The following is a 20,299-nucleotide window of genomic DNA, read 5'->3' as shown; positions in this document are numbered from 1 at the left end:
AAAACTTACCCTGGATTGAAAAAACTCTACTACATATATTTATTATTGGAGGTTATTTTAACCTCAGTTAAAAAACCTCCATTAAAATCCAACATTTCTTTCGTGGTTATTTTCAAATAGTAAATTATTAAATCTTATAAATATATCATTAAAATTAAGAAGACATTATATTCATCGATGTGAATTCAAATCTATACTGAAGTATTATTGTTACTTAGTTTTCTTTCACGAGTGTTGTTTGAGTTTAGCATAATTAAGGCATGCATTAAATTAAAATTTTATAAGTTTTCTTAATGAATTGGATTTTATCAGAAACAAAGCAATTATTAAATTAATAAAAAAAGTTTGGATTTGGTAATAAATGTAATATCTCATATTAGTATAACTAAACTATTTATTTGAACATTATTGTTATTAGAGGATTTTGGTTTGATATTTGTCAGATGTATTGATGATAAACCAAATAACTTGATGTAGATTCTTTGTCAATTGGACTAACAAGATTTTATTTTTCTATCTAACTTAGAGTGTGTTTATTTTAGGATCCCACAACCAAAATGAAATTAATATGCAATCCACTTATAATATGAATCAACTTTACAACAATGTTCGATTGTTATATTCTACTTTGGTGTGGATTTTAATCAAAAGCTTTTGCATTTCTTTCCATAGTTTTTTGTGTTTTTTGTCTATAAAGATGGGATGACGTGAGTGGTGTATGACAAGTATAAAAAGTGATTAAGGAAAATGAAGAAGATGTAGATGAAGATGGAGATGGATTGAAGTAATCAAGTGAAAATGTAAATTGCAAGAAAATAAATCATCAAGGATAAAACAAAAACCCATAAAGAAAATATATGAAAGCGGTGACCTAAATTATAACATTCATCATTGAATTTTCATAATTATTCCTTTACGACTTAATACTAGCAAGATAATATCATCAAATCATCACTCAATACACCCTATACTTTGACTTAGTAGAGTACATCCTTCTTGAAAGTCACTATACTCTTATTCATTCATAAAATTGTTCATTCATCACATACTTCATCTCAATTATTTACATAAACATTAAATAAAAAAGCAATCAAATCAAAGTTTTAAACCTTAAACTGGTTACTTTCGCCAAACACCTTATACTCTCACTTTCGTTCGGTGAGAATTATGATTTGCCCAACGAAATCACACCACTAAAGCTCTTTGTTTTATAAATAGCATTTTCACCTAGTGATGCCATGGCTTACCTAACAAGCAAGTATTTGAAGTAAATTTCCCAAGAATTTGCTTAGCAAGACCAAACTCACTCAACGACCAAGTTCTCCGCCTATATGGAATTTTAAAAAATCAAATTCATCATGTGAGGGCTCACATGCCCAGCGACCACGATCACTAGTGGCTAATTTCACTATACTCGCCTACCAAGTCTTGTCTCTTATCCAATGAGTTTGCATAATCCACATATGTGAGGTCCAATAGATTAGGCTACATGGGTACTATTTGAGCCATTTCAATTATTTTTCAAGTTAAAATGTTTGCTTTAGGTTAAGAACACCTTAGATAGTATCACTTAGTCCCTATGATGTATCAAACTCACAACTACTAGATTATAAACCAAATTAAGTAACTCAAGTGGTTTTTAAAATAATAAATCTCTATCACCAGTTATATACCATGTCAATATACCAGTCCAATCATTCAATTTTTACTCATAATCAAACAATACTTCACAGTTTTGTCACAACAATTTATACGAATGTGGATTCTCTGTTTGGTTATTTTGTGTTGTTTTTCTATTGTGTTTCTATAATACACTGATTACCACTAATTTTGATGTTTTAAAATATATTAAAAAATATTTAAAATGTCAAAACACTGTATTTTTAATGCTCATTAGAAAACAGCACAAAAAAAACAATAAAAAATCTAGACTCAATTTATACACTATTAAAATGTATTAGTTTCCTTTGCCTTACAAACATAGATCACACACCATTGATGTTCCACACAGTTTAACTTTAATTGGTAGGCTCTAACTACACAAAGAACATTCAAATTAATGATCTGGACATAGTCTCATGACTACAAAAGGGCATGATTTCATATTGAGCTACCTAGTCACAAGCAAGCATTAAAGGGCTATGTGTGAGAGAACAAAAGAGTGACTCAATAAATAATATCCAAGGAGAACTTCCTCTAATAACAAATATGATGGTTAGTTGTGTTACTCTTTACACCAAAAGTTCGAATCTTCAAGAACATGAAGAATGGAACCAAAATCTTAAAAATGAAAGATGATAATCTTTCTATTAACATAGAAATATTTAGATGAAAAATTCTAGAAAGATGATAACTTTTATAAAATGAAACTCAGTTAATAAATTTTTTATTTATATTATAACTTTTTAATAATAAAATAATTGAATATCATTTATAAAACCATTTCTACTCTTGAACAAATTTCTAAATCCTTACAACCAATGTTTATTTTTTATTTTTGATAAAATTTTAACTAAAAAATATTTATTTTAGAATATTTAAAAATTTTATTGCATTGTTGATGCTGAAATTTTGAAAAAATTAATATTTGATGGATAGACATTGAATTAATAAAATATAGATAACTAAATATAACTATTTTATTTTTATTTAGAAGTTTTGATTGAATTTAGTCGAGTTTTGAATTAAATATGAATTCGTTAATGTAACTAATAAGAAATCGGTCACGTCAAGACAGATTCACTCATAAAATAGAAATCTAAAGTTTTTCAAAGAATAACAAAATGTATTAACATTCTTGAAATCTTAAATGATTTGTTTTCTTTACTTTTTCTATAATATGTTTTACTTACTGCAATTAAAATTAAAATTTTCAATTAAGCATATAATTTAATATGCTAATGTTATTATTTTATAATCATTTGTATTCACGTAATTTGGTAGCATGTTATCGTAACAAAGTAACTATATAAAATTTTGTATTCTTTTTTAATACAGGAAAGTATATTTTGATAAAATCGTTTCAAATAATAGTGTTTCACATTTTTTAAATATTTGAAAGTTCAAATTAAGAATCTAAGCAATACAAGTACTTTTAAAAGAATATAAAAAAAGTAAACTAACAAAAAAGTTCAAAATCTAATGAGGTTTTTAAAAAATCTTTTCACATCTCAATTTCTTAAAATATGCTGGATTTCTTTTTTATTAATAAAGTCTATTGAAATTTGAATAAAGTAGGTTTCCTAGTTTTGTGGACATTTTATTTTTAATTTATTAGGGTTAAAAATTTTGACCAATAAGTGTATCTGTAAGACAGATACCCTAAGGAAGAGTCCAACTGTGCCGGCGCGTCTCTTTCTCAGTCTCCCTCTTTGACTCTCTCCCTTACGCGCTCAAATAACCCAACTACTATATAATCATCTTCAAACCGTTTCTTCATTCCACACCAAAATCAAAAACACTTTCATTTTGTTGCTTCACACACTTCTTCTTCTTCTTCCTCTTTCTCTGCGACTTTCGATCATACACCTCATATATAATACACAACTACTTTCTTTCCAACTCAGCATGACTGTAAAAGGTTTTTTTGAAGGTGGCGTTGCTTCCATCGTTGCAGGTTGCTCCACCCACCCACTCGACCTCATCAAAGTTCGCATGCAGCTTCAAGAAACGCACATCCTCCGCCCTGCGTTTGCGCTTCACGCGCCCACTCCAGTGCCACCTCCGCCTCCTTCCGGTCCTATATCCGTCGGCGTCAGGATCGTCCAGGCGGAGGGCGTCGCCGCGCTCTTTTCCGGCGTGTCCGCCACCATGCTCCGCCAGACGCTGTACTCCACCACCCGTATGGGTCTCTACGACGTGCTCAAGCGCCATTGGACCGACCCCGAGCAGGGCACCATGCCCCTCTCGCGAAAGATAACGGCGGGCCTGATCGCCGGAGGGATCGGCGCAGCAGTGGGGAACCCCGCCGACGTGGCCATGGTGCGCATGCAGGCCGATGGGCGGGCTCCGGCGGCGGAGCGGCGCAACTACAAGGGCGTGTTCGACGCGATACGGCGCATGAGCAACCAGGAGGGGGTTGGCAGCTTGTGGCGCGGCTCAGCGCTTACGGTGAACCGCGCGATGATCGTGACGGCTTCTCAGTTGGCCTCGTACGACCAGTTTAAGGAAACTATCCTCGGAAACGGGTGGATGGAGGATGGGCTTGGGACCCACGTGGCAGCAAGTTTTGCGGCGGGTTTTGTGGCTTCTGTTGCATCGAATCCTATTGATGTTATAAAGACAAGGGTGATGAACATGAAGGTTGGGGCTTACAATGGAGCTTTGGATTGTGCTCTGAAGACTGTTAGGGCTGAAGGACCTCTTGCCCTTTATAAGGGTTTCATCCCTACAGTCTCAAGGCAGGGTCCTTTTACCGTTGTGCTCTTTGTCACCCTCGAACAAGTCAGGAAGCTGCTCAAGGGGTTTTGATTTTTTATATTCATACCATACTCACCACTCCCTATTCAATATTCATTCATTGTTTGAGATGCATATTCAGATGATCATGAACCATTTCTAACCTTTTATTATTTTCATTCATCTCATCAAATCACCACTCAATACAACTTATACTTTGACTTAGTATACTACTTCCTCCTTGAAAGTCACTATACCTCGTTCTTTAACAAAAATTGTTCATTCATCACTTCATCTCAAGTACTTCCATAACCATTTATTTAAAAGCAATCAAATCAAAATTTTAAGCCTTAAATTAGTTTCTTTCTCAATATCTTATACTCTCGCTCAACAAGTAGTATGATCTACCCAACAAAATCACACCATTGATCCTTATGTTTTAGAAATAGCGTTTTCGCTTATCGTTATCATGACTTGCTCAATAAGTTATGGAAGTAAACTCCTCAAAAATTCATCTAATAAGGACATACTCGCTCAACACCCTGTCCTCCTAACTCTATGGAATTTTGTAAAATCAAATTGATCTAGCAAGGGGCTCATTTGCCCAATGACCAAGACCACTGATGACTTATTTTACTAGATTCGTTCGAGTTTGCATAATCTACAAATGCGAAGTTTGATATATTAGGCTACCTGGGTATTATATGAGTCGTTTCAATTATTTTTTAAGTTAAAACTTATACTTTTTATGGCATTTTTGTATTTTGGGGTCCATTTGAAATGAAATTTGTAAAAATGGGTTCGTTGAATTTTTTTTTGTAAAATAGGGTCAAGTCGTTAGGGTGGAGGACGACATTACAAGTGAAGTCGTCATCCACCCTGCCGGTTTCTTATTTTTTTTTTTCAAAAAGTAAAGTCGTACCGTAGGAGGCCAGTTTCTATTCATTTCAAAAAGTGAAGTCGTCCTCGTACATGACGACTTCACTTTTCAGATTATTTATTATTTTTTAAAAATTGGGTTCGAACGGGTGCAGCCATGCTAGAATCACAGTCAACAGAGTTTGAAAAAATAGCAGTATATTATCGTCACATCCACGCTCTACGCGAAGAGCCTTACCATGTCCACTGCCAGAATTAGGTGATAGGTTGAGATGAAGGGAAGAAAAATAGTGCAACTTTTCAACTCACCTTTGATCTCATAGGACCCCATGGTTATGGATCTGGAGAATGATCATTTCATATATAAAACTGCAACGAAAATATATAAAAAGAAAAAAACAAAATTGAAGAATGAAGTCGTTATACACCACGACGACTTCACTTTTGAGATGAATACAAACTGGTTTCTCACAGCATGACTTCTCTCTTAAAAAAAAAAAAGAAACTGGTAGGGTTGAGGACGACTTCACCTGTAATGTCGTCCTCATCCCTGACGACTTGATCCTATTTTACAAAAAAAAATTCAACGAACCCAATTTTACAAATTACAATTTAAATGGACCCCAAAATACAAAAATGTCACTTTTTACCTTAAGAACACCTTAGATAACATCACTTGGTCCCTGTGATGTATCAAACTCACAACTACTATATTATAGATCATATTAAATAACTCAAGCGGTTTTTAAAAAAATCATTCTCTATCCGTCTATACCGTATAAATATATTAGTGCAATCATTCAATTTTTACTCTAAATCAAACAATAGTGCATAGTTTCATCACAATAATTTAAACATTATTATAATGTATTAGTTTCCCTTGTCTTAAAAACATAACTCACAACACACAACTAGTGCTCCAGAAGTTTAACTCTCATAGGTAGCTCTAAATAAAATAAAAAAACAAAAAATCACATTAATGATTTAAAGATACTCTTATAACCACAAATCTTATTGTGACAGAACCAAAGAGTGAACTCAAGAAATATAGTAAAACGGAACTTCCTCTCTAATCACAAATCTTATTAGTTGGTTGTATTGTCCTCTGTATCAAAAGTCCTAATTGACTCAAATCTTTAAAAAAATGAAGAATCAAGTCATAATCTTAGAAACATAATAGAGAAAGATTTAGAGAAAAAAATTTACTTTTTTTAAAGAGATGATTATTTTTATGAAATGAAACTCAAGTAATAAAATATTTTATTTATATTTCAACTTTTTAGTAAAATAACTGATTATCTTTTATAAAATCATTTATACTCTTAAATAGTTTTTTAATTGTCACAACATATGTTTGATTATTTTTTGATAAAATCTGTAATTAAAAAGTATTTTTTAAACATTTTAAAAAATATATTGTATTTTTTATGCTGAAATTTTGAAAAAATTAATATTTCATAAATACACATTTAAGTAATAAAAAAAATTAAATATAGTTATTTCATTATAGAACAGTAGTTTTGATTGGACTTGGTCGAGCATTGAATTAAATATAAATTCGTTTATCTAACTAGTAAGAAATCGCTCACGTGATTGATTCAATCATAAAAAAGAAAACAATTGTTTTCAAAGAACAACAAAATATTTTGACATTCTCGAAATTTTAAAAGACTGTTTTCTTTACTTATTTTTTATAATATTTTTGGCTTACTGTAATTAAAATTATATTTTCTAATTAAATACGTAATTTAGTATGCTAATGTTATTATTTTATAATCCTTTTTACATTCACGTAATTTGGTAGCATTTTATCGTAGCAAAGTAACTATATAAATATTTTTATATTTTTTTAAAAATACACGAAAGTATATTTTTTGATAAAATATTTTCAAATAATAGTGTTCCACATTATAAAATATTTGAAAGATCAAATTAAGAATCTAAATCATAGAAGTATTTTCAAAATATAAGGAAGTTTTTAAAAAGTCTTTTCAAATTTCAATTTTTTAAAATATGCTGGACTTTTTTTTTTATAAATAAATTCTTTTGAAATGTGAATAAGGTAGGTTTCCTAGTTGGAAAATGTTTTCTTAACATCATTTATACCTCTTTATAAATTTTTTTAGAGTTATTTTGGTCACTAAAAATAAGTTAATTTTTATATTTATAAAAAAAAAACATTGAAAAGAAAAATAGAAAATGTAAAATATGTCTAAAAATTTAAGTGAAAATAATATCACCATTCCTAGTTTTGTGGATATTTGATATATTTTATTTTTAATTTGATTTTGATTTATTCAATTTTTGACTAATAAGTGTATCTGTAAGACAGATACCCTAAGGAAGGGAGGTGTGTCAAAGAAAGAGTCCAACTGTGCCGGCGCGTCTCTTTCTCAGTCTCCCTGTTTGACTCTCTCCCTTTACGCGCTCAAATAACCCAACTACTATATAATCATCTTCAACCCATTCTTCATTCCACACCAAAATCAAAAACACTTTCATTTTGTTGCTTCACACACTTCTTCTTCTTCTTCCTCTTTCTCTTTCTCTGCGACTTTCGATCATACACCTCATATACAATACACAACTACTTTCTTTCCAACTCAGCATGACTGTAAAAGGGTTTTTTGAAGGTGGCGTTGCTTCCATCGTTGCAGGTTGCTCCACCCACCCACTCGACCTCATCAAAGTTCGCATGCAGCTTCAAGAAACGCACATCCTCCGCCCTGCGTTTGCGCTTCACGCGCCCACTCCAGTGCCACCTCCGCCTCCTTCCGGTCCTATATCCGTCGGCGTCAGGATCGTCCAGGCGGAGGGCGTCGCCGCGCTCTTTTCCGGCGTGTCCGCCACCATGCTCCGCCAGACGCTGTACTCCACCACCCGTATGGGTCTCTACGACGTGCTCAAGCGCCATTGGACCGACCCCGAGCAGGGCACCATGCCCCTCTCGCGAAAGATAACGGCGGGCCTGATCGCCGGAGGGATCGGCGCAGCAGTGGGGAACCCCGCCGACGTGGCCATGGTGCGCATGCAGGCCGATGGGCGGGCTCCGGCGGCGGAACGGCGCAACTACAAGGGCGTGTTCGACGCGATACGGCGCATGAGCAACCAGGAGGGGGTTGGCAGCTTGTGGCGCGGCTCAGCGCTTACGGTGAACCGCGCGATGATCGTGACGGCTTCTCAGTTGGCCTCGTACGACCAGTTTAAGGAAACTATCCTCGGAAACGGGTGGATGGAGGATGGGCTAGGGACCCATGTGGCAGCGAGTTTTGCGGCGGGTTTTGTGGCTTCTGTTGCATCGAATCCTATTGATGTTATAAAGACAAGGGTGATGAACATGAAGGTTGGGGCTTACAATGGAGCTTTGGATTGTGCTATGAAGACTGTTAAGGCTGAAGGACCTCTTGCCCTTTATAAGGGTTTCATCCCTACAGTCTCAAGGCAGGGTCCTTTTACCGTTGTGCTCTTTGTCACCCTCGAACAAGTCAGGAAGCTGCTCAAGGAGTTTTGAGTTTTGATACTAATACCTTACTGACCACTTCCTATTTCAGTATTCATTCATTGGTTGAGATGCATGTTCAGATGATGACGAACTATTTGTAAACTTTGATTCTTTTTATTTAATGACTAGTTATTAAGGTTTTGGAACTTTGAGTTCTATCCAAATTAAGAGATTCCTTGAATCCGATTATACATATGTAGACACAACAATGAAGTTCTGAATTAAAAATGTTGGTAGAACAAAGGAATTAGGACCAAGTTTATCTGCCTAGTGCTTTACCAGCTTATGCCAAACAACTCAAACGTTATTGCAGATACAAATACGATAATGTAAATGCAAATCATCATGCTAAGTTACAAACAGTCTGGCTCATGTCACGGGTGCTTTTGGGGGAAAATGAATGCTTCTCTGGTTTGAATAAGGAGGGATCGTGTAGCAATCTTATCAAAGAGAGTCTTCTCACTGTATTTTATAAATCACACAACATTGTTGAAAGACATAAGCAAATCCGAACATGGACAACAATAACACTGAATACATGTGGATTTTGTTTTAGAAGAAAAGAAGACTGATTGGCCTTACAATCACCGGCCTTTGTCCACATTATAAGTCTGATGGCCGCCATCTGATCTTCCTCTTTCCAAGTGTTTTGGTTGTTGATTCCATCCATCAGTGTGGTGAGCTGGATGACTGTCCGATTTCTTAAGTTTCTCTGATGAACTTTGTTGAGATGATTTTCCTTTGCTTGGTCCTTTGTCTGAAGATTCTGACCCCTTACCTTTTTCCTGGTTTGGCACAGATTCAGACCCTGCATATGTTTTGGGGGATGGAAGTGCTTGATGACGCTCAGACCCTTTTCCCTTTTCCGCATTGTGTGACGAGCGACTTGAGTCTCGCCCTTTATCCAAGTTTTGGAGTTCATTTGCAATCTGGTTTCGGGCCACCTTCAAAAGGTTCAGTCTGGTTGTCAGTTTTGTGAGTCCAGAAGGAGTGGAATTTCCTCCCTGTTGTGAAATCATTTTGAATAAATAAGTCTATCTAGTCTATCTCTACTCCTATTAATTTGCAGTATCAAGGTTTATCATCCAACTGAAATACATGACAAACTATTTAGTTACCTGGCTAACAGCTAGGTAACTTAACTATCTTCCATAGAAACTCAGATTTTACCTTGCCTTATATAACTAAATGTTATACAAGTGAAAATGATGCTGGAATAGAAAATAACATGGATAAAAAACACGTTACGTTCTTTGCATGAAAAATGCTATATATGAAATTAATTTGATAGAATAGGAGCTTGAAACTTGATAGACTTGTCATTTTTATTGACTTTTGGATGGATGAGGGGTATTGGGTAGTAGTTACGATAACACAGAAGAAAATGTTGGAGCTACTTGAGCTAGATCAAAACTAGATCGCTGGAACTAGATTAAGTTTACCAAACATACCTCTCCCTTTGAACCTGATCGCTTGGAGCTACTTGGTGGATGTTTGTTTGGTAAAGGAGTTGACTCTGGCTTTCGCTCAGTATCACTTTCTGCTCCGACAGTATGAGTGTCCTGTTGGGCCGTTACCGTACCCTTGGTTTAAGAAATGATAAAATGCAAGTTACTATCATCTTTTTTAGCAAACATAGTTATTTTCTAGTATAAAGTCACATGAAAAATGTAAGACCATCTTTGGCTTTAAAACGACAAAATTTTAGAGGTAACAACGTAAGAAAGATGCAATTTGTGGTCTAGCAATTAACTATTAACATCATAAATAAGTATGTTCGGGAGAAAGACAAAACTTGCTATGGAGTTCAAATAAGTGACCAGATAAAGCATGTCTGGGGTATTGATTTCCTATGACAGTATAGAAAGACAAAACAAGGCCTGAGCCTTTTTTATTATATTATTGAGTTACTTTTGGTTTTAAAAGTATCAATCATATACTTAATGATGGGTTTATGGACTCTCCCTACAATATTGCTCTTAAAGATTGACATTTCTGCATGTGGCAGATGCTTTGGAATAAATCCTACATCGTTACTGCAGATTTTTACCTTATTTGTTGATCTATCAGATTGTGTTGAGGCAGCAGCTTCAGCATCTGCCTTGTATTTTCTGCCAATACAAGTAAAATTTAATTATCCATACAATTTCGATGGAAAAAGAAACAGTTAAGTGGAAACAAAAACCAAGCAAATAAAACAGTCAAGTGCCAAAAGGACTTCCACACAGACGTGCGAAGAAATATCGCTAACAAAAAAAGTTGTATGAACATTGAAACAATTAGGCGTTCGAGATTGTTAAAGAAGAACAAGAAGAAGAAATGCAATATCAAACATAAGAGTAAGGATAAACATACAATCTTCTTTCCTGATTTGACAACTGTCGTGGTTGATTAGAGAACTCAGAAGTAGTTCCAAGATTCTTATCAAGTTGTGCATTAAGCCTAGCCACAATTTCTCCAACCTTCCACTCTAAACTGGCAAGATCTGCTTCTATCAGAGCTAATTCCTCAAGCTCTGCTTTGTTCTGTATAAGATTCAGATATCATGAAAGAATTGCATGATCAAAAGTCAAACCGTCTTTGACTGAATTTGACAAGACTTTTCACCAATATTGGGTAAATCATATGCAAAAGTCCTACCTCAAGAGCTGCCCGAGAATTCTTCTCCTTGTTCAACTGTTCCTGTAGTCTAGCAACCTGCGAAAAGAAAAATTAGCTCAATTTATTTGCATGCAGAGAGACGGTAACTTGTCTCATAATGCACATACATCCTGCTCAAGAGAAACACGACGCTCGTCCAAGGCTTTCTTTTGATTATCCACTTGAGCTTGCAGCTCTGCATTTGCCTTCACCTACAAGGGCAACCCAAACTCATCAATTGACTTGAAAAATTCACAATCTGATTCAGAAAGGAGTTCAAGAACATACCTGCTCTGCAATTTGAGTTTGTAATTCTGACCTGGCAGCTTCAAGCCTTTCAATTTCATCCCTACAGTTAGAAACATAAATTAGTCACACAGAAACATGAAGAAACTAACGACAGACACGCACACTCTCTGCTCCTCCTTAAATCAAAGTGTTAACAGCAAGTTATGGTAAACATTTAGAACCACTAAGATTATCTTTCTGTGAATTTATATTTAAGTGGCAGTAAACTTCCAGCAGCTATGGACGAGGTCACTCTAACATTAAAGATTTGGACGCAGAAAGACAGTCATAAGAAGTAATTTTTTCTTGGCTACTCAACTTTCCTGGTTTTTAACATGAGAAGGAAAACAAACTACTGGATTTTTATCTTTCCATATGGATATAATACTAGATTCTTGTTGACATAAATTCAAGCATACAAATATGTAATAAAGCAGTTAGGCAGGAGAGTTTGATCCTTCAATTGCGTAGTTGAGAGATGGATAAATAGGCTACAAATTAGATAAAATATGAACAATATAAGAGCAAGGTAATCGCATACAATTGATAGATGTCAATTACTTACTCGTCTTCTACAGGAAAATCAATGGATTCCATGGAAAGATTCTTCCTTGCCTGCGCAGAATGCAAAAGAAGAGAAAAAACACTAACTTATTATACGGCGGTAATTTAACTCAAAGAAAAGCAACTAAACGGAAGTAAAATTCAAAATTAGAAGAGAAAATTTTAACCAACTTAAGGCATAATTGGCAAGATAAAAAATCATATCACCAATTTTTAAAAATTTACTTACTGAGGTGCGCCCCAGTGTGGTGCGGTGACGAGGTGCTGGGCCATTGGACATGGTGTTGGATTTCTTTATAGCAGGGCCAGGAGAATTTAAATTTTGCAATGCAGCTTCATCAATAGCATCTCTATCAGCACGCTTATTGGACTGATCACCGTAGTCACTCTTCTTTGGACTCGTGAGATGTTCAGAGCTTTTGATATCTTTTTGAGGCACCGAGACTTCCAGTGACTTTGATGATGACTTTCGAGTGGCTTTAGATTTGTCAGTCAAAACTGAGGATTTCGAACTTGAACTAGCATGGTCATGCTCCTGTTCATTACCAAAAACTATTAATAAATATGAATAATTAACGATAACCATGTCACTTCTTGTCTAAGCATAGATTCATTTGAATGAATTTTGAACATAAATACTTTTTTAGTGGTCGCGAAATAAATAAAATCAAGTTTGAACCTCGTAATCGGCCTCTGAATCTTCACTTCCACTGTACGATTCACTGACAAGATCATCTTCTCCTTCACTATCATGTACTGATTCATCATCATCTTCTTCGTCTTCTTCATCATATTCTTCATCATCTTCATAGGACACGTCATCATCAGTTGCCTCCTCCTCACTCTCAGATCCACTCACTTCATCTGAGTCAGTGTATATGTCAGGGGACATGGAACCTTCCTGTTAGAACACTAAGAACTTAGCAATGTGAAGAGAAAACAGCAATAACAATCAAGAATTAGCTCATTAGGTGAGTCAGCTGCATGAATATTAAAAAATTTGCAGAAATATTTCATGTGATGTATTTAATGAAAAGGAACTCAACCAATAAGTAATGCTCTGCTTCTAAATTAGAAGAAAAAAATTGTAACGAGGCAAGTTCAATTCAACATGCAAGCATAAAACGTCTAAGAAATGATTCAAGAGAGCATATGAATACCACACAGTTTCATAATTTGTATATGGAAGCCATGAAAGAAAAATGAAAACATAATTACCCCAAATATGCTGTTATATTCTTCTAATAAGGTTATACAAATTGCTTGAGCATGGTTTGCCGCAGCAGCAGCTTGTAAGAGTTGAATAGAACCATCACCACCTACATCAAAATCATTTTCAATTTCACATTCTCCGGCCAAAAGTGGTCGAAGAAGTAAAGGCGCCATGCAAGCTGCCACAGCTGAAGAGCTCATTCTATTCACAGCTTTGCGAGAAGCCACACTTTGCATCATCATTAGTATTCTGTACAAGAATGAAATCAACAACTTACATTGTCAAAACATGATCTGAAAAATAGACTAAGGGTATTTTTCACTTTTTCCCACCCATGCAGGTGCAGGAAGAGATATCCTTTATTTAAACTTGCATATGCAGTGCTTTTTGGACAATAATCAAACATTTAAAAGGCATGTTTCCTACAAGCATGCTTGTTCTTTTTGTTAATTGACTTTATCATAAATCATTGACACTTGACTGATTAACTTTTGCAATTTAGTAGGTTGTTGACTGCACAAGACTATACCAAATCAACAATAAAAAACTCGATGATTGAATTAATAACTAAATAATAAGAGTACTCATTATAAACCTTGAAATTAAGCATATAAAATAACAAAAAAAGAAGAAGAAATAAATGGGTTGTAAATAAAAAGAAATTAAATGAAAATAATATAAAGTTATCTATCAAACACCTTTGCAATAAGCGGCGATTTGGTTCTGGGAAAGTGTCGTTTATTGCTTCACGCATAGCAGCAACCCTACTACCACGCTCAGTTCCTAATTATTGCGGCAATTTCAAAGAATGAATTATAATTAAACTTCATCATGGCATCTATATAAATTTTAAAAAAAAAGTTATCGCGATATTTTCTAAATAAAATCAAAGAAGGAAGACCCTATTTCTTCTTTTGAATAGATTGTCAAAAAAGTTAAAAATTTGCATTAGAATTAGAAGTTTTCGTGTGCCAATTCATACATTCTAATTTTCAATGGAAAAACTTTTCATTTGACAACCATTAGAGAAAATAAACTTTACAAACAAAAACATAAGCAATGGAAAGACTAAAATGAAGTAAAGATGGAAGAACAGACCACACTTTCGACAAGATTCTAACAGTGCCTTGCAACAAGATGCGGGGACTGGAGAAGATGGCAATTCGCGAAGTACATGCTAAAAATTTACAGAAATAAGAAAAAAATAACAATAATGTATTACTAAAAAGGTATCATCACTTTGGTTTACCATGAAAATATACCTTGATACAGTCTCCAATTACATGTGCATCTTCATCTGGAGAAAATTCAACTCTTCCTGCAACCATGTGTCATAATACCCAAGAGCATAATATCTTATGAGTGATTTTGACTAAGAAAAAGGGAAAACTGCAGAACTCCATATTTTTCATCCATGGTATTATTTTGGAAAGATTGACCCTTGCATATTAAATGCTTGTGAAAATGTTGAAGAAAATTTAGCTAAATGAGTAGTCTTTTATTAGTTTACATATATGATAAGGAGTTCTCTTATCGATAAACAACGCTCAACATATTACTTAAAGTACTTATTTGACAAAGCCTGAAATACAATTGCAGTTCTCAATGGCTAAACATGTGAGAATATGTAGTTAAAAGATTAGCCCTGAACAAAAAATAAAAAACACAAACCTTGTTCATATTCCCGAACTCGACGTTCAACTTCATCAACATCAGCTGCTTGTCGCAAGATTCCTTCCACATTTGCTCCTATATTATAACATTCATTAGATTCATCATATGAAACCTTTTACCAGTACCAGAAGCACTGTTTTGTCTTGGTATTGGCTCAAGGAAAATAATTAACTTTACTTTTAAGCTGTCACCTTATAAATTTTCTGTACACATAACATATATATATAAAGCCAGATAAAGAGAGAAAGAAAACCCACCATGCTCTTCTATGAATGTTAGGGCTTTCTCCAAGAATGATGGAGTTCCATCAACATCCTCCAATGCAAGTAAAATTGGTCGACCAATAACAGTAGATTTAGCCGGTTCTCTATCCTTCACTATAGAAGTGCAGGAAAATCATATAAAAGAGAATTAAAAGTTATAGTCTTTTACTGTATTAAGCATAAGTATTATCGCATAAAAATTAACAACCAAGACACTCTACATATATTATAGAAGCAACCCAAATGACAGAAGAGACTCAATCAGATACCATTACCATTATCACTGTAGAGATAGATGTGTAATGTTCATGTCAAGGATCCAATATGAAAGGAAACAAACTTAACAATAGTTGTTGTTCAAAACATTTACATGGTGATAATAAAACTGTTTATTAAATCATTGTATATAGATTTTGAACGACATTTTTAGTTTATGAGCCACGGGGTATGAACTCTGTGGCAAAATGTATTGGTAAAGCACAATTATAACAAGAGCATACACTGGTTATCAGAGATACCATTTTGCTCCGTTCCATTGGTAGCACTAGGTGCCAGTGCTAAAGCATTCTCAAGTGCAGTCTTCCACTCGTATAAATCCTCCATGGTTTCAGCCTACAACACCAACAATGGAATAATATTTAGAAGATAATAAAAGTTTGTGCATCCTACATTCCTTGTCTGTGTTTCTCTTTGTATCTGTCTGTTGAATTGAAGAGAACATATATCATGCATATGGAGAACATAAAATTGAAGAGAAACAAAAACCAGAGCATCACATAAGCAAATATCTTTCTAAAGAAGAAAGGAAAATAAAGCACCTTAAGTGTGAATGCTCGTCCATCATGAACATCAGGAAATTGCACAGTCAAAAGTTTCTTATCTGCTTTGATAACAACACTACAAAATTTTACAAGAAAAGTTGCAGGAGGTCACGAAACTTTACAATACTGCTATTTTCACAGTACAAACATAAAGATTAAACAAAAGTTAAAATGTGTAGATGTGAAAAACAAGCCAACCTGCCTGAATTGTTGAGGTCAATGCCTCCAAGGGTCAAATTAACTTCATTTCCCTTTTGAGGGATTGCATTCTGCAGAGAAAAAACACAAATATGAATATGATAACAAGCTTAGAAACAAAGGAAATCTTAATAAACATGTTAGTTCGCATGTGTGGCTATATTTATAAGGTTTATTTCATTTCACACGACTCACTTAAAACTACTTATGATGAAATAATATAAAGAATCCATTTTGGCAATGCAACAATGTTCAAAATTCTATCCAAAAAGTATAAGCAAGAAAGTTTGAAAGTATAACTTTTTACATAGTTAATTAACATTCCACTTATCATTTCTAGTTTCTTCTTGTTATCACAATAGATATCAATTTCAAGTGCAAGGCCATTCTATCATGATTTATGCCTAATCAAATAAGGACAATTAATAATGTAATAGTGCCTCAAGTGGGTACCATATATCCATCTTAAATTCAATACCATATAAAAAGCATGATCACCATTTTTCTTCATGAATAATTGTAAAATATTATGACTCTTATAAGATAATGATCAGTTTGATAATAAATATAATTATTTCTATTATCTATTGATATACTCTTAATCAAAATAACTAAAACTTGAAAAACTAAAGCATTTTTTTCTAAAATTGAATGAATCCCAAAGTCAATTGAACAATATGAATAAAGTAGATGCTAAAAAAAATTACTTACTGGATCACTCCTGAAGAAAACAAGTGAAGTTTGTGTTAAAATAAACCATCTTTTCTTCCAAGATGTCCATCCAATTCCTATACATTAAGAAAAATCCCAATGATAATTGTAAAAGGCCTAAAAAGAAAATTAGTGATGTTGTAACATTTATTTTCTCATTTCTTGGCATAAATAATCATCCCCTGCCATTTACTATACGAATTTCCCCTTTATGATAAAAACCTATATAAAACTCTTTTACTTTGATAAAAACATGCTACAAGTACATCCAAAATGCTTTCAAGCCTAACAAAATTGATAACTAGAGATAAGTGTTTAGCTTCTTAGAAGAAAATATGCAAGTTAATAGAGAAAAGCATACCTTTGGATGAAATGAAAAGTGGTCCACTCTTGAAAATCTGCTAAAGAAGAAATTACAGAAACTTAACAGAAGGATAATAAACATGAAAACTTTATTCACTTCAAAATAGCTAAATTCAACAATGGTTTTTTTTTCTCAATTTTGTGTGCCTTTTATCACCTGGGTAAGCTTAATTACAATATTCTTGAACTGTGATAAAAGAAAAGTCTTGAGAAGAATGATTGTCACAAAAGGGTGAATATGGAGAATATTAATATTGTCAAATCATGCTTCCATTAAGCAAGAAAATGTTGAGTTGATCCAAATTAAAACAAAATCACATGTTTTCAAAGGACAATTATTACCATATTGCCAGTGCCACCACCTTGAGAACGTGTTTGATGGTCTTGTGACCCAGATTGGGAATAACCATAAGAAGCACCACCATTTCCCTACAAAAGGAACAAGTAATTATTACATGGCTTTTTCTCCATTCACATGTGTCTAAAAGTTCATATTTTGAGGCACAACAATCCTCATTCTTTAGTTAATTCAAAACCAACATCAAGTGAAAAATATATTAAAAACAGAAAAGTTCCATGCATTAAAAGTTACTGATAATATTTAATTAAAAAACCATTCACCTGAGACAATTCTGGATTTGTGTTGTTCATATCTGTGATCCCAAAATCACAGAAGTATACCCAAGATGTTTACCTAACAGAAATCACCACATTCAATTGACCAGACCCTGCATTCACATTCATCAAATGGCAATGCAGTTTGATTATTATCACGTGCATTAACATTAACATTAACATTATCATTATCATTAACATTAACAACCGAAAAAGTGTAAAAGAAAAAAAACATTGATTTGGATGAACAATGTTGCATACCTGGCTTTGAAATCAATCAAACGCAACAAAGTGTGAAGAAGGAAAACATCTTAAGAGGTGTTGGAGGGAAAAAACAGGAAAGGAAAAGCGTGCAAGTGAAAATGGTATTTGGGTCTTTCTTTGTCTTTGGTTTTGTGTTTCTCTCTCTTCTCCAAATGGAAAGTTAGGCGAGAAATGTTTGGGTGGTTAATCAAAGACCAAAATCTTCAATGGCGAACGAGTCTTACTAATCTATAACACATGGACCCTTTAACCTTAAAACACGAACCAAACGAAAGGAAATCATTACATAAGCTCCAATTACAAATCATAATTTGGTCATTTCAACATTTCTCATATGTTTCTTTATATGTTCATTCTCGTATTCTTATTATAAGATTTCCACATGTCACAACCACACGTTCACTGCATGTAAACTTGTGTTTCTCTTCCTAATTAGGATTTCAACTAAATAAATAATGTTTGGATGCTGGGATTTCGATATTAGAGTATCTAAAAATATAAATGTTTTATATTGAACCAATTACAAATATTTATAAATTATTTAATATAATTTTTAAAACTGTTGAAATAATAATACTTAGCAGATAAGATAAATGTTTTCTTCGTGGATTTATTTGCGAAAACACAATTAGTAAATATTAAAGTATAAGGAATCACATGCACCCATGATCAGGAAACTAGTATTGACAGTATCCTAGATTGAGAAAAAAAAAAAGACCAAATGTCAATGAAAATATTCTACTAAGGGTTTGAAAATAAAATGTCAGAGAAAAGTCAAGTTCTTTACACTGAAAATTAACGTCTTGTGGTATTTTGTTTGGATTGAATGAAATATTTGATAAATTGAAAAATGATATGTTTGAGAAAAAAAGAAAAAGCGAAAATTAAGTTCTTCGGATTAAAAAAATGGTGAGAAGTACACGAAGAAAATCACAAGAAAATTTATAAAACGTTTGTGGATTAACGATTGACGAAAATGTTAAAAAAAATATTTCAATAAATGAAATTGTAAGATAGCCAAAATGTCCGTGATAAAAAATATAATTATTATTAAATTTTAGTATTGATATTATTACATTTTTATCATTAATATATGAATTATTTATATGTTATTATATGTTATTATTTATTATTTTATAAATCTATTTTAAGTATTATTAATTTTTTATTACTAAGCTTGCATTTTGTTTTTTAAAATCGTAAATGAACAAATCCTTCCTTTAGAATCAATTATTGAGAAAATAGAAAGTGTTGAGAATTGATTCTCACAAAAAACATAAGCAAGAGAACCGATTTTCCTTTAGTATAAATGGTCGAAATTTTATTTTGTGTGAATGTAAAACAACGACAATCGATTCTACTTACACCAAAAGTTACAGGAGAATCGGTTACTTACCTAGAGTTACTTACTTTCAAGTAAACAAATAATACTACATTAAAAAACTAAGTAATAGATGAAAATTTAAAAGATATTTGATATAGATATAACTTTTAATTAAGTTAAACATTTTCTTTTTGACCCATTAATTTCGGTACAAATAGAAATTAGTCTAGTTTGACTAATTTAATCTCTTGTATTTATATATGTATAATTAATTATTTTAATCAAATTTTATGGAATTTATCTAATGTTTTAAGAAATTCTAAATTAACAATTAAACAGAATATATTAAAGATGATAAACAACTGAAATATATTTGAAATATTTTTATGAAACATTCTTATAAAATATATTTGAAATATAAAATAAATTTAATAAAATTTGATTAAAAGTAACTAAATTCATATAATTTTAAAATTAACCGACTAAATTATGTCAAAAATTTAAAGATGATTAATTTTAATATTGAGTTAAAGTTACAAAATAAAAACATTAAACCTTTTTAATATACGGAATTTAACTCAC

The 20,299-nt window shown here is 33.1% G+C and overlaps 3 protein-coding genes across 3 annotated transcripts; 2 read left to right on the top strand and 1 right to left on the bottom strand.

The window, feature by feature from the left end:
* The first annotated feature begins 3,444 nt into the window (after window positions 1-3,444).
* On the top strand, window positions 3,445-4,626 carry LOC114162523 (mitochondrial uncoupling protein 4-like). Its single transcript, XM_028046444.1, has one exon. It carries the CDS (start codon window positions 3,568-3,570, stop codon window positions 4,468-4,470), a length of 903 nt encoding a protein of 300 aa, XP_027902245.1. The 5' UTR covers window positions 3,445-3,567; the 3' UTR covers window positions 4,471-4,626.
* Window positions 4,627-7,735: 3,109 nt separating this feature from the next.
* LOC114164581 (mitochondrial uncoupling protein 4-like) lies at window positions 7,736-9,036 on the top strand. Its single transcript, XM_028049301.1, has one exon. The coding sequence runs from the start codon at window positions 7,886-7,888 to the stop codon at window positions 8,786-8,788; it is 903 nt and encodes a 300-aa protein (XP_027905102.1). The 5' UTR covers window positions 7,736-7,885; the 3' UTR covers window positions 8,789-9,036.
* Window positions 9,037-9,317: 281 nt separating this feature from the next.
* LOC114164580 (rho GTPase-activating protein REN1-like) lies at window positions 9,318-18,567 on the bottom strand. The gene is made up of 24 exons (XM_028049300.1): window positions 18,391-18,567; window positions 18,136-18,242; window positions 17,857-17,943; window positions 17,513-17,549; window positions 17,152-17,228; window positions 16,441-16,511; window positions 16,240-16,318; window positions 15,940-16,033; window positions 15,416-15,535; window positions 15,156-15,233; window positions 14,747-14,802; window positions 14,583-14,661; window positions 14,183-14,267; window positions 13,490-13,733; window positions 12,951-13,172; window positions 12,501-12,806; window positions 12,273-12,322; window positions 11,708-11,768; window positions 11,548-11,631; window positions 11,420-11,476; window positions 11,135-11,304; window positions 10,830-10,890; window positions 10,231-10,362; window positions 9,318-9,783 (listed from the first exon to the last, which is right to left on the bottom strand). The coding sequence occupies exons 2-24, from the start codon at window positions 18,163-18,165 to the stop codon at window positions 9,364-9,366; spliced, it is 2,700 nt and encodes an 899-aa protein (XP_027905101.1). The 5' UTR covers window positions 18,166-18,242; window positions 18,391-18,567; the 3' UTR covers window positions 9,318-9,363.
* Window positions 18,568-20,299: the final 1,732 nt, after the last annotated feature.

Source organism: Vigna unguiculata, chromosome 9 (genome assembly GCF_004118075.2).
Source record: "Vigna unguiculata cultivar IT97K-499-35 chromosome 9, ASM411807v1, whole genome shotgun sequence".
Taxonomy (NCBI): domain Eukaryota; kingdom Viridiplantae; phylum Streptophyta; class Magnoliopsida; order Fabales; family Fabaceae; genus Vigna; species Vigna unguiculata.
Note: the sequence above shows the minus strand (reverse complement) of the source record. Positions and strands in the feature narration are given on the sequence as shown.

Bases quoted from the DNA above. Each gene is read 5' to 3' on its own strand.
- LOC114162523 (XM_028046444.1), top strand. From the start codon at position 3,568: ATGACTGTAAAAGGTTTTTTTGAAGGTGGCGTTGCTTCCATCGTTGCA.
- LOC114164580 (XM_028049300.1), bottom strand. From the start codon at position 18,165: ATGAACAACACAAATCCAGAATTGTCTCAG. The intron at 17,229-17,512 runs GTATGCTTTTCT...CTTAATGTATAG, and splicing joins ACTTTTCATTTCATCCAAAG to GAATTGGATGGACATCTTGG. The intron at 13,173-13,489 runs GTAATTATGTTT...GTGTTCTAACAG, and splicing joins AATATAACAGCATATTTGGG to GAAGGTTCCATGTCCCCTGA.
- LOC114164581 (XM_028049301.1), top strand. From the start codon at position 7,886: ATGACTGTAAAAGGGTTTTTTGAAGGTGGCGTTGCTTCCATCGTTGCA.